At 34.1% G+C, this 19,778-nt stretch overlaps 1 protein-coding gene across 3 annotated transcripts; it reads right to left on the minus strand.

The window, feature by feature from the left end:
• Positions 1–44: 44 nt before the first annotated feature.
• ERD3 (S-adenosyl-L-methionine-dependent methyltransferases superfamily protein) lies at positions 45–6,379 on the minus strand. 3 transcript variants are annotated; one of them, XM_059585551.2, is made up of 8 exons: positions 6,183–6,379; positions 4,150–4,441; positions 3,896–4,044; positions 3,524–3,719; positions 2,996–3,206; positions 1,651–2,326; positions 1,436–1,513; positions 45–637 (listed from the first exon to the last, which is right to left on the minus strand). In XM_059585551.2, the coding sequence occupies exons 2-8, from the start codon at positions 4,417–4,419 to the stop codon at positions 415–417; spliced, it is 1,803 nt and encodes a 600-aa protein (XP_059441534.2). In that variant the 5' UTR covers positions 4,420–4,441; positions 6,183–6,379; the 3' UTR covers positions 45–414. The 3 variants fall into 3 exon arrangements, with proteins under 3 accessions (XP_059441534.2, XP_059441536.2, XP_059441535.2); XM_059585553.2 differs by lacking the exon at positions 6,183–6,379 and adding an exon at positions 6,124–6,145; XM_059585552.2 differs by lacking the exon at positions 6,183–6,379 and adding an exon at positions 4,972–5,626.
• Between the last annotated feature and the right edge of the window lie 13,399 nt (positions 6,380–19,778).

Here is a 19,778-nt window from a genome sequence, read left to right on the forward strand (position 1 = left end):
AAAATATTATGAACACATTGAAATGCAGCAATAAATTTCAGAAATATCACAAGCTGTGAGGGAGTGATTCAAGCCCTCGCATATTTTCAACAACTTGGTTAAACAACATAGAAAGACAACAATACACAAGAAGGAAAATAAATAATGAACAAAAAATAAGGGAATAATACGAGGTTCATGTTGCTGCCTTGCAAGGAATTTTATATCTATAATATAAAGTTAAAACAAAATCATATTATTGGGCAACTAATTTTCAGTTGAAGAATATGAATTTCAAGGACTTTTTGGCTTCTATAGACTTTTAACTAATCTCTCTGTAAAAATTTGCTTCTCTTTGCTTCTTCTATTCACCGAATTTGTATTTATATTCTGCCCCCCAAGAGATTCTCATCATGGTTTGGTTTTCCATGTTCCTCATCTTGAGCTCTTGTTAGGGGAGTACCAGAGTTTTTTCTGGCAAATCAATATCTTCTCCTTCTCAATGCCATACTCGGTGTCTTCTTTACGACAATCCCATCTCATCCCCTTGGCAATGGTGGCAACAGCATCCACAAAATAGCTAGATTCCCGAATTATTGCATACCCGTTGGGTCGCACAATCCGGTCCATCTCCAATAGCACATATTTCATACCACATCTGCCAGAGTACTAGCTAATGTCAGAACCATGCATAATTGTATAAGCCTTATTAACTTTTCTACTCATCATAATAAGCTTTAATGAATCAAGTGTTTCATGCATCAATAGACTGGAGTGTTCAATTTTATGCATATGAAAGTACTCTCAGCTGATAATAAGCAAGTCTGTTCTAGAGTATTTTTTGCCCTTCAGACCCACATTTACAGAGTAAACCCCGAATACCTGCAATCGCTCCCAAACCACAGGTATCATTTAAGTCCGGACTCGAACACAAGACCTCAAGGTATGACACCACTAAGGCTTCCATTCGACCTGCCCGTGTGGGACAAGTCTGTTGTAGAGTATTAGCAGTTGGTTAAGTGCAAGTCAGCTATATCAGTGGGATCAAATGATTTGCCGTCGCACCTAATTGTGGCAAAATTCAAACCACCAGCAAGCTCACTAGCTGTTCAACAAGATAGATTTTTACCATATGGCTCCAGTTGGGCCCACTTAACTAGATTCTCAAACTATCCCCCTAGGATTCCAAACTTCAGTTTTGTTGCTATATGTTTTCTCTCAAGTAAAGGTCAACAAGTTGGTAACCTGTTTCTATTTTGTTATTAATAGAATTGAACAGTCTGCTTGGGCACTCTAGTCAACAAGACAAGTTTTATCAACTGCAATTCATTTTTCAACATCTACTGTATCCCATCAGAGGTGAGGGTTCTTGCCAAACCCAATCAGACAAAATGTCATCATCTAAACAATAACCACCTACTTCACGACGAAAAAAACATTAGGCTGAGTGCTGTACCTTTGGCTTTCGGCTGTAAAAAGGCCATCAAGGTGAAGGAGATCATAAGTTCGAGGATATGTCGAGAACGCTTCACACCTACCGAACAGAAATTGAACAAATTATCATCAGACACCATCCAGTATGATCTAATCAATAAGTTACAAGGGAGGAGATTAAGTATGCCATCAATGCAGAGAGAAAGTTTCAAAAGTTCAAAAAAAATTCAAATTTACCAATCATGGTATGTGCCAATGAGACCACGATCAAAGACGACAGGAAGTGTATTGGCAGCATAGGACGAGACCACATTCATGACCCACAGGGGATCATCAACTAAAGCCGCAGCAAAACCTCCATAAGCTGTATTCATGTCCATTACATTTCTTATCTTATCAGTCCCAATGGCAGGGAGCAACTTTTTGTAATGCTTCACTCGCACCGTCCACTTACTGTCATCATGCTTGAAAGTACTAGCACTTCCACCATGAACATCTGAGATCCGTTCAGGTGCAGTATGCAACCGCTCAGGCCATTTAGTGATGGCTGTCAACGCAGATTTCTTAAACTTCGGGTTTGGAACAACAACACAAGAGCGAAGTGGAGTGTACCATGCTGAATCTGGTTCCAGGCTATCATCACATTTAGGTGGATAGACATCTGGCTTAGCCAGCTGATTGTAGCAACTATTGTCTGAAGATTTCTGCCAAACAGCAATATCATCTTTCGTGTTGTACAGTTTGAAGCACATAGAAGTTAGCAGCTCCTGCAACTTTTCATAATCTGATCTCTGCTCTTCCACAGTTGTGTTCCATCCCCGCCAGCGGTTTTTATAGTTAACAGGTGGGCCAGACAAAACCCAGAAGCCTCCAGGACGAAGTATGCGGTGTATTTCGAGGAGGTAAATTCCACCTGAAAGCAGGAAATTTCCATTGGTGAAAGAAAGCAAGTATAACACCCAACCAAGAAAAAAGGAGAAAAAATCAGGCTTTTTTTGCTTAATTTCTATGTATATTCTAAAAGGAAATTTGAACAACCAATGTGGACAAGAATTTAAAACATTCTCGCATTTAAGTCGGAGAAGAAAATAGTCTCAGGCCACAAAATAAACCCCCATGAACAATCTGATCCTTTGGTGCACAGTTAAATTACAGAGTTGGTACTATCTAGTGCAACCTACCTCAATTTTTAAAGGCATCTCCCAATTTCTTGGAAATAAACAAAGTAGTGGAACAAGTACCCAGTCATTGATACACAGTTGTAAAATTCCAGGAAATTAGATGGCATAACTCTTTACAAGATAAGATATATACAATATGCTCAGAAAGAATTACATATTATCTTCCAATAAGAAAAGGCAGAAAAAAAAAAATGTTGATCTAGTAGACACAGCAGACAAGCACTCTAATTTGATCATATGACTTGGGCATTCTCACCCAAAAGTTACAATAAGCAATAAAAGGACTTGAAAAGGACTCATAGGTCACTACACAATTTTACATGAGGGACTCAATTCTCTTAGATTTATAGATGCTAATCACTATTTGAAAGAAAAAATTTACAACATGAGAGAAGAATTACCAAACTCTGTCCAGGGGATAAGGCATCTTGAGCAATGAGCCATATCAAATGAATTTGAGGGGAAGGGAAGGCGCTGTGTAGAAATGATGCCAAGTATTGCTGGAATTCCACGTTCCAGTGCAAACTGGACTTGAGCTTCATGATTATCTCTTGGGGCTAGAGAAACTGTTAGAATCCCACGATCTAACAAATCACCACCCCAGCTTGCAACCTAAAATAAGATAATTATACAAATTAAGTGGCTAACTTTTGAAACATAATGATTATATAGAAGTTGCATTACTTAGCATTAGAACATCTCCAATATTGCAAACAGATGAACATGTCTTGGAAGTTACTAAAGAGGAACAAATAAATAGATAGATAGACAAATAAGTAAATACTAGAGAGGAACAAAGAAAATTAGAAGTTAGTTTCGTTCGACATCAAACAGTGAACCATGGCAAGCCACCAAGACAATTCTAAATCTCATTTACTTTAGACAAGATGAACACCATGAACAAACTAGAAGATGAAAATGCCACTCACCCCACACCCAGTGTCAATCGCAGTTCGAACAGTCCCATCTGTCATTTCTGGAATCAGATCTTGCATCAGATCAACATATGCACCAACGCCTCTAGGGAACATAGTACCCCCACCAGGAAAGAGGAACTTCTCCCCTTCTTTCCTCAGCCAATGTTGATTAGATTTTTGCTTGTTAATCCAATCATATGGCACATTCCTGAAAGGTCCACATGATAAATTCAGTGAAGAACTTAAAATGGAGATAAGATCCTAGCAATTTTTATTTTTATTTTTTTATTATAAGTAATCGAAATATCATTAAAAGAGTAAAACACCCACATACACAGGAAGTTAGCAAGGCACTTTGACTTAAAATTTGAAAGATCATAATACCTGTACCAGCATTCATCCCTGCTCTTTGGCCATTTAATTGGTGGCTTATACCCATCAGGTGGTGGAACCAAGCATTCCTTCCTTTCATATACAGGAGGGCAGTGGCGTTCCATGAAACTAAGCCGCTGAAGGCCATACTTCTTCCATCTCTGTACAAATAAACACAAATCAGCAGTAAGGGAATTTGGTACCATACAGCCTTGTTTTAGATCCCAAAAGGTCTATAGCACACAAAAATGAACAATTAATAATACCCTTGGATCTGTGCATGGAGTGTAGTCTTGATAGTCACTGCTGCATACAGGAAACTGAGTAGGTTTAATTTGTAGAGGAGTAGCTACTGATCTCTTGGGAGATTGGACATCCCTTGCAACATTCTTGGTGTTAAACCTGTTCTTCTCAGAACAAAAGATTCCACCAAGGTAAAATGAAAATCCACATAGCACAATAAACATGATTGACATGGGGACAAGCCTTGAACTTTTGTCCCCTTGGGGACCTGGTTTTCCATCTTTATGCTTCATGATCCCTGAAGTTGTCAACAATCTGCACAGATGCAAGGAAAGTTAAAGAGTGGATTTTGGTTTCTGAGAATGCTATAATTCCACCTCCCCCAACTCAGCAAATATCAGTCATCACACAAAACAGAGGGATTACTTCTTTTTTTAATCTTATTAATAAAGAAAACTGAACCACCCATCACTCCCCAAATTACATATTTTTCACCTATCCTAAAATTCGGAAGTCAAAGAAGTGAAGAAAACTTAGTAACTTACAACATCCATTCTAACCACATCATTCATAACATTCTAAGTTCCCATTTCATTCCCCATTATCATCCCAAAGATTAAACTTAGCATCATGAATAAAAAGAAAATGGATGGGCTAAATCAACCATTGAAGTTCCATTCATCCCAAATGTCCTGCAATTATCCGTTAATATTATCCAGACAGGCTTACCTGATGCCAAAAGAAAACAAGAGACATGCAACAACTTCACTTTCTTTCTTTTCCTTTTTTTTTTTTCTATTCAATGCAACAACTTCACTTAAATGTATGTATTCATGTATGTTTACCACTGAGTAAAACCCATCAATCTAAAGCAAGATGATAATTGTTGTTACAAGTTACAAACAGCAGAAGAGCATAGCAATCAGATCGATGAAAGTCACACAACAAGACTCAATTTTCAAGGACAGATCCAGTATGCGTCCAACTTTTACTCAATTAACTCGATGGAGAGAGAGAGAATTAGGTACAAAAAAAAAAAAAGAGAGATTATAAAACAACTCCGGAAAATCAATGAAACCGCGTACTGGTTTAAGATCCATTTGTCAATTAAAACAACTTGGGTAAGCTGTAAACAATGAGATCTGACAGCAATCAATTACCGACATACAGCTTTTCCATATCAAGTTGCCTTTACACTGCTCACAATCACATGATATTGGGTCCCAAACCTAACAAACCCAGCCGTCGGCTTCTTTCTCTCTCTCTCTCCCACTAAGTGAAAAAAGGCTGAAAGAGAAGCACTCGATCTTACACCAGACCATGGAAAAGCAAAAGGGAAAATAAAAGAAAAAGTGCATCATTTATTTTAATCATTTCTTGAAACGTAAGAAAAGTTCCCATGATTTCATTGATGCTGCTTGCCAATCAGCTGTCTTTCTCCTGAATCATCAATGGCTGTATGACCTCAAAAAAGAGCATGCAACAAAGAAAAAGCAAAATCACATAGTTCCAATGCATACCCGCCAAACTATAGCACGGCATTCATCTATATTTTGCTGAAACAGAGAACAAGAATGCAGAAGCAGAACACATGCAATTTATCCATGATACAACAACTTTCTTGATAACCCATCTTGTAATTAGTAAATCAAAACAGATCGTTGGAGAACGAAGCAACTCATCTAGAATTTTACCCAGAAAATATTTACCTTTTTTTTCCAAATGCCCATCTGGTATACTATTATAATTAAGCTTATCTATCATCTAAAAATAGGACATCAACGGAGAAAAATAGGGTCTACTGTCGAAATGGAGATCTGTTATGCAATTGAAAGAAAACCAACCATTAAGGCGCGCGCACACACACATATATATAGACAAGAATATGTGTCAAAATTGAAAAAGATAAGGACGAATAGAAGGCAATTGTAATGTTAGTAGAATGATCTATAGTATATCTGACGCGATCTAACGGGGAGAGAAGAAAAAACAAGTACCCACAGAACAATTTGAGGGAGAAAATGAGAGAGAAACGGAGATAATGAGAGAGAACTACCTCTCTCTCTTTCTGTCTTCAGTGTAAGTTTTAACTCGGATTTCAAAACCCAAAAAGAGGCAAATGGGTCTCTGAGAGAGAAGCTTTGAATAAAGGGATAATACAATATCTGAGATCTCTATGACTCCTCTTCCCCACACCTTACTCTTATACAACTCTACCTGCTTGCCATCGCTGTCCCCACTTTGTTTTTCTATAAAACTTCATATTTTCTTCTCACTTTTCTCTGGTAAAAAAAAAAAAAAACACTCCTATCTCTATATATATTTATAACCATACCGCTAAAAGAAAAGACAATGGTATTTTTGTTTTTTGTTTTTTCACTTTTTTTTTTTTTTTTTTTTGGTGTGTTTTTATATGAAGTGATGAGCTAAGGTTTGGTTGGCTGTTGAGAGATTATTATATCGCCACTCATGATGTGCCACGCATGAAGTTCTACATGGAAAAGCGTGCATGATGAGTCTTGTGACTGCATTGCTTCAGTAGAACAAGGAACATGGATTCTTGTACTATGGGCTATGGCTTTCGGATTCACCAAGAGTGCTTTTTTCTCCTCCTGTCTTCAATCAAAGGGTCACTCTCTGAAAAAGATGGTACGTTTATCCCAACTGTTCATCTAGAGGTTTTTTTTTTTTACTATAACGTAAAATTGTTTGTTAATAGTTTTACCTGCCAGCTAAAAGGTAAAAAATTATCCTAGCGTTCTCAAATATGTGCACATAAAATAAAAAAGTAATGTTATATATACTACTATTTTATCGTTATTTTACTATGTTAATGTGTTATGATTATAAAAAAACCTCAGAATTAGGAACGTTCTGAAATTTGGTTATTTTGTTACAACGATCTCAGCATAGATCATTTTAATAGTAAAATGATCTATCTCAAAACGAGAGATCGTTTAAACATTAAAGTACGGTTTAAGAAGAAAGGTCGTTTAAGGATAGGTTGCATATTCTATGTTTAAGTTAAATTTCATTTTTAGATCTATCTATCCTTTCTAATTTCAAATTACTTTTAAAGTCAAGAGATTTTAAAAAAAATATTTTATCCAATTTTTCTCTTTTTAAATTAGGAGATCACTGATAATGTTACCCAAAATTTTAAATTTTTGAGTGTTCAATCTTTCAATTGAATTCATAATTTGGTATGGAAAGAAAATATACAATTTATCCTCTTAACTCTTTGAATGCTACTACCTAAATTTTTCACTTCCATTACTCTTGAGTTGTGGGACCCAAGTTGAGTGTCGATAGAAAAAGTAGGCCCTAGGAACTACTACTGAATTCTTTCTTAAACGGCCAAGATAGAAATATTGGTTGAGCATTTATTCCAAGGCTCTTGTCCCTTTGTATACTTCACCTTTAATTTGTATGCATGCTAGGAAAGGATAAATTTGAAGGTCATGTTGTTTTGTTACTCCAAATATAATATAGTTTTTAAAATTATTATTCAATTTTTATCTCTTATTGGAAATTGATTAGGATATGTTTTATAAAGGTATTGGAAATTGGTTTATTTATTATTATTATTATTATTTTTGAAAAAATTGTTTTGATGTTATAAAAATGTTTTGATAATAGTATCATTAGGAATCACATTTTTATCTCACCGTGAGGTAAAAATGTGATATATAACTTTACCTTTTTTTTTTTTTTTGATGGTCCTATATTTTTGAAAAGTGTTTTATATTTTTAAAAAGTATTTTGTGTTTTTAATTGTTACTAATTGATTTTGAGAAAAGTGTGTTTTTTTATGGGAAAAATATAATTTAGCTTCCCAAACTACCAATCATTTTCATGTTAGCCCTTTAATGTTCAAAAAGTGATAAAGTAGCCATCCAAACTACCAACCAGTTGCAATTTGACTACTCCGTTAGTCATTACCGTCAAATAGGATGAAAAATTCAATACTATGTTGTTTGGCAAGGTTAAGTTACTGAAATACCCTTTTGAAAAAAAAAATCAATTTAAAAAATGTCCTCCAAAACAACGTCGTTTTGAGGTGAAAAAAAAAAATAAAAAAAAATAAAAAAAAACAACAACAACAACAACGGTGGTTTAGGGGTGGCTCGCCTGCCACCCCATTGGCCATGGGAGTGGCCAGGGTTTTTGTTTGTTTGTTTTTTTTTTTTTTTCCTCAAAACGATGTCGTTTTGGGAGTCATTTTTTAAATTGATTTTTTTTAAAAGGGTATTTTATTAATTTAACCTCAAAAAACGACGTCGTTTTACATTTTTCATCTAATTTGACAGTGTTGACTAACGGAGTAGCCAAATTACAACTTTTTAGAAGTTTTTGGGGCTACTTTATTACTTTTTGAACATTAGAAGGTTAAAATAAAAATGACTGATAGTTTGAATGGGTAAATTATATTTTTACCTTTTTTTATTTTAAAAACAAATTTGGGTATGTTGATAACAATTTTTATTTCTCCATTTTTATTTCTCTTTTCAAAACAAACAATCCAAAAGCGAAAAATACTTCAAACTATTTTTACTTTTGTATTTTTTAGAACACTTTTTTCTCCTCTCATCATTGTACATCAAAACACTTTTTTCAATAAAAAAAGCACTTCCTAAAAATAGACTAGCAAACATAACTTCTAAACAGAAACAAAGGGAGAGGATGGCTGGTATTGGCCATGACTCTCTCACCTCTTTTGAAATTTTATTTACTATATATATATATATATATATATATATATGAACCAAAATAATTAAGCTTGGCATTTGCTCTAAAAAAAAAAAAAAAAAAAAGGCCTAGCCCTTGGCCGTATTATAACAAAAATCCCTTTTTTTTTTTTTTTTTTTTTAAGTGACGAGAATCATTTGATGCACAAACTTCAAATAACCCAAATCTATTATTAAAAAAAATTATGCATGAGCAAAGGCCTCCAGGAGCAAAGTAAAAAAGTTTTTAACACAATAAGTCACTACAAAAAAAAAAAAAAAAAAAAGTTTAGTTTAGTGACTTGGTTATTTGGAGTGTTTTTGGCAAAAAAAAAGCCCAAATTGATTTAGAAATGCTTGAATATGGACACTTGGCACACGTCTCAAATAATAGCGACATGACTTCAATTTAGATACTCATGTACAATAAAAAACGCCTCCAAAATGGAGCATTTTAAGCTAAGAGTTTCTAAATTGATAAGAGGGCTTGGCACTGTGAAAGCACCTCATTTTCCAAAAGGAGGCGCCCACATGAGCAATCGTCCCCTTTTGGAAGAAGGGGCTCTCATATTGTGCGAGTGAAAAGGGAGCACTTGTACAATGCTAAACGCCCACAATATTTAATATATGGGGAAAAAAAATTTCCCCATATACCTTTTAATTGTTTTAATTTTTGTTTTTTTCTGGTTTGAAAACCTAATAACAAATCCAAATTTACAATCCCATACAATCTCATAATATATATTTGAATCAAAATGTTATTCACATACAATCTCAATTGCTCCCAATAAATTACAATTCCTCACAAAATATGTTACAAGTCCTCTTATAATTACATTCAAAACTCTCACTCTAAAACCAAAACCTTAGCATGAACAATACTAATTACGAGCATTAACTACAATCTCAGATTCCAAATAAACCCTGCAAAAAGCATAACATTTTTACAATCTTTAACATTCTACTTAATTGGAGAATAAAACTCATAATACATATCTAAATCAAAAATCAAATCCAAAACCAATAATTTCAATCCATATCAAAATGATAGTGCAAAACTCATAATCTCCACATCACAAATTAGAGAGTAAACGCAAATTGTACCATATATATGATCAATAACTTAGAAACAAGTGGTTCACTTAGCAATTATTGTACATACAAAAAGCCAGCATTTGGCGTCCAATACGTATTCAACCTAACGGGTTAAGTACGTCACTTAACGATTACCTGCAAATGATCAAACCAAAAAATAAATAAATTACGTAAGGGTAAAGCTATTGACTAACAAGTTGTTTATACTATTTTAGAATTGCAAACCTATATATAGCTAGATTAAATTACAAGTGACATAGATAAGAGGATCTACACATACTTTGTGATGATCGCTGAGACATACGTGAATACTGGCACATAGGAGGATCGCCTTCTTCATCAGTTGCAGGTTCATCTTCATTTTTTTAATTCATGGTCACTTACATATAATTCGTTGCAAATGTATTACGCAAACATAGTTCTAAAATAAGTACAATGTGAAAGTAACATTTTTATCATGAAAATGTAAACGTAACTAATACAATGTAAGTTAATTACCCGATCGACTAACATTTTCTTTGTATTAGAATAATGGAGAGATATAGAAGAGCGGAAGAATAATAAGGAGAGTGAAAGTCCACAATGGACTATATTGTATTGATATTCTTATTATGATAATGAATACAGACATCTCTATTTATAGAGAGACAAGTAACTTAATAGACTAATAATACTTAAGGAAGTAAATAACCCTAACATAATATTCTTAACATCTCCCCTCAAACTCAATGTGTAAACTTGAGTTTGGGTAAAAGAGAAGGGAAAGAAAAATGAATTTGCCAAAAAGCTGCTTGTGCCGAAAGAGTTGCCGGAGTGACGCCATAAAAGTTGCTAGAGACCAGTGGATTATGCCTGAATTAAATGCATTTAAGCTGGAGCTTGGTTCACTTGGTGGTAAATTGGACTTTAAAACCATATACTAATAATGAAATAGCTAGCCTCGTCTGGTCAAGTGTAAAGAAAGCAGGGCCGGTTAAAAAGGGCTTGTTTGGCCAGTAACCCTTGAACCGTCTCGCCTGGTCGGTTGAGCTAATGTCTGACCAAAAAAATTCTAACTAGTAGATCGTCTTGCCTGATCGGCTGAGATTAGCAGAGCCGGTTAAAGAGGCTAATCATGCCTGAAATCCTTGGACCGTCTCACCTAGTCGGCTGTGCTAAAGTTTGACCTAGAAATTCTAACTAGTAGACCGTCTCGCCTGGTCAGCTGAGCTAAGAAGGGAGAAAAAGAGCCGGTTGAAGAGGCTAATCATGCCTAAAACCCTTGGACCATTGAAAGGTCTTACCCAAAAAATTCTCACTAGTAATGGATCAATGGTTTAGGAGAGGCTGCAGTAACCAGTGATGGCGGCATCTGACAAGGCATAAATGGGCTAGTTGAGAGGGGCTTCTTTGGCCCGAAAACCCATGGACCTGAGGAAAGATTGGTCTGACCCGAGAGTGCCTACCGTAAGAAAATGAACTGGATTGAACTACACCAAAGAAAAAGGCTATGAAAGCAAATTGAACAATGCATGAATCGACTTGAACTGCATAAAACAAACGCCTAAATTTGAAGAGAATCTTGTTTTCTGCCATATACAGATGCCAAAAGAAAAAATAGACCACAAATTTGAAATCAGGACAAAAAATTAAGTGGGAAACACCTGGTCAACTTTTCGAATGCTCAAAGTCAACAGTCAACGATCAACACTGTAGAAAGTCAAAGCCAAAAGTCAAATCAAGAAAGCCAACTCTGGCAAGGTAATGACGTGGCAGAGTCGCTGACATGGTTGATATGCTGACGTGGCAGTGAAGCTGACGTGGCCGTTCTGAAGATGTTGTAGAAACGTTGATGTGGCGCTGGATGACATGGCCTAGGGCTGACGTGGCGAGTTGGAGCGCTGGCGCGTGTGGTGCATGCGCAAAAGGAGGCGGCGGCGCTTGGCTCGTGGTTTTGTCACACGGACATTGTATCGGCACGTGAGGGCGCGTCTGGAGATTTATGGAGGTGAAGTCACCTGTTCTGGAATCATCGCAACGAGATCTATCCAACGGTGTGCTGGTGGAAGCGATTGGACCACTATGGCGACCTGTGATGGAACGACAGTAAGTAGCGTCGTTTGGCACGTGAACCTCACGCGTAGAAACTTTTGTCGGAGTGTGGAGGCGCTTGGAGATGCCTATGGCAGCGTGCTTAGCGGCTATCCAACTGGTGGCAATAGATCTGTAAGGCGGACCGGCAACCTTTGTGATCTGGTTGACGTGGCAGCGCGTGGGCAAAACAACAATAGCTTCAAGTGGCGTGTGGTTGTTCCAATGAGGCTATGCTCGATAGCTCTAGATTCGTTTGGCTCGGATCTATTGATTGGCGTTGTTATCGAGGTGATCGGAGCTTTGTGGAGGTATGTAAAGAAACGAACAGATTCTTAGGCGAGTCTTACCAGTGTGTGAACTGTTCTTGGGACGCGCGTGGAGGCGCGTTTACTGACGGATATAATCTTCTAGTGGTGTGTGTGAGCACGGAAACTTGGACGCTTCAGATCTCTTTGGATTTGTACTTGGCGGCGTTTGAATTGTTGGCGGCAATAGAAGCATGTAGCTCCTGCAAGGGTAGTGGGTGCAGGCAGAAACTGGTGGAGGCGCATGGTAGCGCGTTGAAGGGTCGATGGTAGTTCTGGATCTATAGGTTGGCACGATTTTGAGACTATGGGCAGTATAAATTTTGACGACGCTTGATGTAAGGCGATGAGACTGAAATTCGACAAAAAGAAAACATTAGAAAAGATGTTTATTGAAGGCCACAAAAAAAGTGGCTTTGATACCATGTTAGAATAATAGAGAGATATAGAAATGCAGAAGAATAATAAGGAGAGTAGAAGCACACAATAGACTACATTGTATTGATATTCTTATTATGATAATAAATACAAAAGTTTTTATTTATAGAGAGACAAATAATTTAATAGACTAAGAAAATTTTAACTTAGTAGACTAATAAAAGATAAATTTAATAAACTAATAATACCTAAAAACATAAATAACCTAAACGTAACATTCTTGAAGTTCGTGTTATTCTTAACACTTCACACTTCGTGTGAACACTAACTAATAAGCAATGGTTCTTTATTTTCGTCTACCCATATAAGTCACTTTGACGGACTCGGTGGCTAATTTTTAAAGATGGCTGGTATTAATACGAAGACCTACGTCAACATGAATCATTTGTAGCGGTGATTCCGCTGATTCTATATATTGTTTTTTTTAAATAATATTTTACTAATAATTTATTGTTGGTATTTGTGAGGAAGAGCGGAAGAGTTGGTATATTATAATTATCTTTTTGGTAATATATATTATATATAGAGAGAGAGAGAGAGAGAGCGAGAGAGCATGAAGTCAGAAAATCACACAGGTTTTCTGACTTTTGTGCTATTTATTTCCCGTTTGTGCCTTTACTTATGTCAACATTCTACACCGACATTGTTAGATTTCTTTCTTTGGCGCACCCACTCGGTTGGATCTTTCTGCTCATGTATGCTTGCTTGTGGTCCTGTGGAAACAACAAGGAAGAGATCTACCTTTTATCCTTGTACTAAATAAAGAAACCAATATATATATATATATGACAAGACAAAAAACAAAAAATAAAACAAAACAAAAACAAAAACAAAAACAGAAGGAAAAAAAAAAATTCAAAACAAATGTTGGAGCTTGACAATTGGAAGAGTGAGAACGATAAAAGTGTAATGATGAGGATTTTGATATATCAAATTATTATAAATAAATAAATATTTTATCTTTTTTATTATTATTATTATATTGAAAGAAGGAAAATAGTATACCGGAGAGAAAAAAGAATTATTAATATTACGTATATATAAACTAATATTACGTATATTAATCATGATTATTCAGCCGCGTCACAGTCACCTTTTCAAAAGGATAAGGATTTCTTTTTTCACATTTACTTTTTCCCGACCACGAATATATTCATATCAATCTTTTTATCTCAGCACACACACATTAATTAATTAATTAATTAAGGAACCTCAGACTTTCACTAAAGTTAAGTTTTTATGGTTTGCTTTCCAATAAATCGGCTACATATATACAAGAAAGCAGTCAAAATCTGATTGAAGCTTATTAAGTTTTTATTAAAAATTTTAAAATTTCTCTCAAAATTATTTGTTATTTATGAGATAAATCCTCTAAAATGAATGTTTTAATTAATTACCCCTTTAGGTTTGCCTCATTTCCTTATTTAAATTTCTAATTCAGCCCCCCCGCTTTCTCTATATATACTTATTTTTACCATTTCTCTATTTAAAATGAATTCTAATTATTATGTACGTGTACAACTTAATTTTTTGTTGATATGACTCGATTATTTTTTAATAATCTTGAGTTTTGCTTTAATTAAAATTTTGAGATCGACAACGTGTAAAGCGTTTTTTCCACATGAATTAAGCTTTCATCCAAAGACGTGACCCTGATAAATTACTTGCACTCAACGTTAAATCTAAGCCAAATTACTTACAATTTGAGCCACTTATTAAGCTAATCCCAGTAGCATTATCCATGATTTTGGTATAAGATATTAAGCTAATCCCAGGAGTGCGATAGGTCGTCGGTGAGACTCTATCTGAAAGTTGTATATTTATAAATTCCACGTCTTTTCTTTTAATTATCTATCTGAAAGTTGTAGCTGGTTTCTCATCTTTATTACGTGTATTTTTTTAACTTTTACTGTTGAGTTTATTATTAATATATATATTTTTTTCCATTGGTTGATAGTGAAAAGACGGACGATTTTTTTTTTTGATTTGTTTAGGGGATAAGCCTCAGAATTAATTGTTAAAATATAATAAGAATCTCCTTCACTTCACCGACATATGTATGTCAGTTTCTGACTTTATTGGTTTATCCTTTGCTTTGTGTTGTCATGCACTGCATATACTTTGCTTATCCTTCGCCAACAAGAATTAGACATAAAAGGGAACATGAATGATACTGTGTTCCTAAGCATATGGATTCTGACTTGTTTTTTCAAATTAGAAAGTCACAAAACTGGTCCGTTTAAGTTTATAGTTTCAAAAAGTACGATTAAAAATTAACGGTTTCAAACGTGCAATTTGCAGACACAATTTTTAAAAACACCGTTAATTATTTGATAAAATTACGATTTCACATTTAAAATCACAATTTCAGCTTTTTTTTTTTTAACCGCAAATTTTTTTTTAAAAAAAGTACTTTCAAACTATAATTTTTATTGTTTAATTTAAAATTACACTTTTTACAGTCAAAATTGCACCCCAAACATAAGAAAGATGCTATGATTCCTCATGTGGTTTTCCTAATATTCTCTTAATCCTACGTATATATTGTTTTATAGAAAGTTTTTTAGAAAGTGAGAATAATTTTTTTTCTGCTTTAAAAATCAATATCCACATAAGATCAAGAGGAAACAAAAAATATATATATATATATATAAACTGTAGCATTTCATCGAACATAATGGATGTGTTTGGGAAGGGGATTGAAAAATGGAGTGGGTCGGTACTATGACAGATTTGATTGATGTGAGAAAAAAAAGTAAGAATGTTTTGTATGAAAAAAAAAAAATTGTTTTGTAATAATTTTTTTTATTTGAATAATAATAAAAAATGATTAATGTGATGTAAAATATAAGAATGTTGGAATTAATTTTAAGGAAAAAAATTTTGGAACTTTGGTCCTGGGGTCCGGCCCTTCCCCAAATACAGCCAATCTAAACCTTGACATATCAATTAATTAAGTAGAGCTACTTGGTCAAATGACAGATTTGGAATAAATAATTATAATATAATAAAATTACAGTGGGTAGACAAGTAGGTCAAGCCGCTCAAGGGAATGAAATAACATATCCCAAGTACAAATCGCCATTGAAAAAGAAATCTAATTCAATGGTCCACCGACTCCACTCCATTCCCTGGCCGGCCCCTATATATTCAACTTTAATTTCAGAACTTTTGTAATAACTCTCATATATTATATATATACATACAACAATATGCCGCCACATGGCGCTGGCTCATACGTTGTACCCAACTGGCACTTTCCCCAAGGAGAATCATTTACTACTCCATTGTACTTTGGTATTCCCTAATATTTGGGAATCCACATCCCCTCAAATTAGTATGTTGTAAATTTTTTAATTTTGAGGGTATAATCGTAAAAACAATTTTTTTTTTTTATATTTTTTATCCGTGCATATTCTGTCAAAACTTCCATAAACTTTTCATTTTTGAATAATCACGAAAATTCTATTGAAGTTCAAGTCATACAAGATTCACTATAAAACTAGGGCTCATACAACATTAAAATCATGATACAAACCTTTTTTACTGAAAAATTTTCACTACAGTACATAGTGAATAAAAATAACATCATATCTCTTTTGAAAGGAAGTTTAGGTGAAATTAGTTTTGACTACTGAGTATGAAGTACCAAACACAGGGGCGGAACTGCTCGAGTTAACAGAAGTTTTCCCAAAAATTTTAAAAACGTCTAAAGTTTTTAAAATTTCTCTTCAATTTTATGACCTTTTTTTTTTTTTTTTTTAATCTTTAAAGATCTTCATTTTTTAGTTAGGTCCCCTCGTCTCAAATTTTGATTCCGGCCCTATTGAACATGTTTGGAATGTCAAGTGGGCACCATGCATGCGTATATATGAGGCTTTTGGAAACCTTTATATAATTCCAATTGCTTTCTCAATAATGGCACACAATATACATGCATGCATGGAGCCCTAAATTTCTCTTTCTTAGGTCCGGTCACGTTCTCTTGCCCCACTGCATGAAGTAGTTTGAAGCTGACGTATGTTGGATAGAGATGGAGCTGTGGTAGCTAACAAACTGCGTTTGCTGCATTTAATCTAGGTCTTACACATATATAAGACAACATTCTTTGAATGCCAACTCTTTAAAGTTTAAACCATACAAATTAACTTAATTTCTCATGTTATTTTAGTAACTAACTAATGTAATAATTCAAATTAATTGAAACAATGATATCGTGATAATTGTCCCGTTAATTTTCATCCCCATTTTTAGCATTCTCCTCATACATATATTGATAACTAAAGCACGAGAAGACCGACATTAGTGTTGGTTTATGTTATTTATGTATGTGTGTTTTAGTTTTAATTTTTCATTAAGAAAATGATTAGGTTTTCCTTTTCTGATTATGCATGTGTGTTTTCAGAGTTATTATTTGTTTGCTTTTTGGGCGACTAGCAGAGGCGGAACCACCTTAGTGGTTTCCCAAATTTTTTAAAATGCCTCAAAATTATGTGTTTTATGAAATAGGCTTTCTAAAATTAATTTTTGAACCCCCAAAAAAATATTTTTTTTGTTTTGTCCCCCAAACATAAAACTCCAGGATTTGACATTTCCAACTAGGGGTATAAATCGTATTATATGGGTGGATAATATCCTTACTCTGCATCCGCACTCTGTGGACAACAGATTTTAGTAACAAACGGGCTCTTTTTTTTGTACTAACTTCTCGTGACAATCACTTTGTATTTTTTGATTTTTTTTTTTTCAAAAAAAAAAAAAAAAAACTATAGACTTAATTTATATGGACCGATTGTTTTTAAAAAGTATTTTATGAGCTTTTTTAGATGAGCTTGATCCAATTAATTTTTTTTAACTAAATACACTTGTAAATTGTAATATGAAAAATATAAATTCAATCATAATTTCACTACAAAAAATTGTATTTTTAGTTACGGCAGTTTAGTAACGTGTCAATATTGTTGACACGTTACTAAATGCTTGTAACGTGTGTGTAGGAATGTGTCTGACGTGTTAATAATTTGGTAAATCCACTTTAGTAACGTGTCAATTTTAACATGTTACTATTTTGTTATGTGTCAATCTCGACACGTTACTAAGCTTTTGGTAACATGTCAAAATTGACATGTTACTAAAGTTTAGTAACGTGTCAATGAAATGTTACTAAAATCTTAGTAACGTGCCAATTTTGGCACATTACTACATATTAGTAACGTGTCAATTTTGACATGTTACTAAACCATGCAGAAAATAATAATAATAATAATAATAATAATAATAATAATAAATTTCTCCGAAGAAATTTGTAGACCTGATAACATCAACATCCATTTCTCAATATACATCCATATCTGATACATCCATTTGGATGTATTTCTCAACATACATCCATTTCTTAACATCAATTGCTATCAACATACATCATTTCTCAAGTCGTATTTGAACATTGTCCACAACATACATCCATTTGATGTTCACAAAATATATATATATATATATATATATATATATATATATATATATATATATATATATATATATCATTGTCTATATACATCAACATTCTTAATAAACACATCAACAAAACATAAGAAATACAACTTAAGTGATTCGCGAATACATTACTTACAAACACCCCAACAAAAAACCTCGTGAACGCCATCGTGACAGATCGACTCCTCCGCACTCACTGCAAATGATTGAACAACAATCAATCAGCAAACAAACACTTGAACAATCAATCAGGAATCATCAAGTCCTAAGCGATTAGCAATGTCAAAGTATACGAAGGTCATACTCAACAATATTCAGGTTTAATGACGTGTATAAACATCAGATAAACAACTTCAACGTTATATCTACACTACCAACACAAACCTCAGGGTATAAATATTGGTCAATAAAAGTATTTATAAATCAAAACTTCGTTGCTCTATAAAACAAAACTACCTCAGGGTATAAATATTGGTCAATAAAAGTATTTATAAACCAAAACTTCGTTGCTCTATAAAACAAAACTATTTTTTATACAATTCTTTTTTTTTTTCTTGAGTAGAACTATTTTTTATACATATATGGATAGGCAGCTATCCACTTGCATATGCATGTGTAGATAGCAAATAATAGAGGCCGAAAATCTACCCGTAACCCAAGCAGACAGAGATATAACAAGTACATAACGATTTTTAATGACCCACCTAAACACTCTTATTTTCAACAAGCCATGTGAAGGTTGATGGGATGTCATTTTAAGTCATAAGTTGATCGAAGAAAAAAAGAAATAGGTAAAAAAGGAAAGAATATAATAACAATATAATTGTCAGGGGTTCTTCTAATGTTTTGCTGGTATCCTTTCAACTATGATATATCTTTTAAAATCATCGTTAAATTTGATATTATCATTATTGACTTTTAATCTATTAATAATTTTAAAAGTCATATCACAATTTAGAGAACAAAAAAAAACACTAAAAAAAAATCTAGTATTTTCGTAATTTATTCTACTTGAAGAAAAACAAAATTAATGTCAATGTTGCTATTGATGGAGAGAGAGAGAGAGAGAGAAAGAGATTTGAAATTGAATCATTTCACATGGTTTAGGGGGCCCTCATAATGTGCAATGAAACCCAAAACGGTTTCAAATGCTGGGGATCAACGCGTCATGAGAGAGACCCGTCAGACTGGATCGCTTAGGTGGGTGGGCACTTGGCACCAACATCAACATAGTGCATGCCACGTATCAATCAATTATAACCCTCCCACTCCACATGACATGCATGCCCCCATGTGATGATACAACAAAATATGAGCAACGTGTTGACTCGGGCTTTTTGTTTTATTGTCGTGCAAGCCATGCATTTAGGTACGTTCAAATGGAAGGTCATGCGAAACTTGCATACCATTAAACATTCTATGAGCCATGTGCGGGACGAGGACAAGTCTATTTAATTGATTGTTATATAATTTGATGATATAACAGTAAAAATTAGTTAGTTACATTATTTTAAAGTTATA

The sequence above is a fragment of the Corylus avellana genome, chromosome 3 (assembly GCF_965113065.1).
Source record: "Corylus avellana chromosome 3, dhCorAvel1.hap1.2, whole genome shotgun sequence".
NCBI classification, from domain to species: Eukaryota; Viridiplantae; Streptophyta; class Magnoliopsida; order Fagales; family Betulaceae; genus Corylus; species Corylus avellana.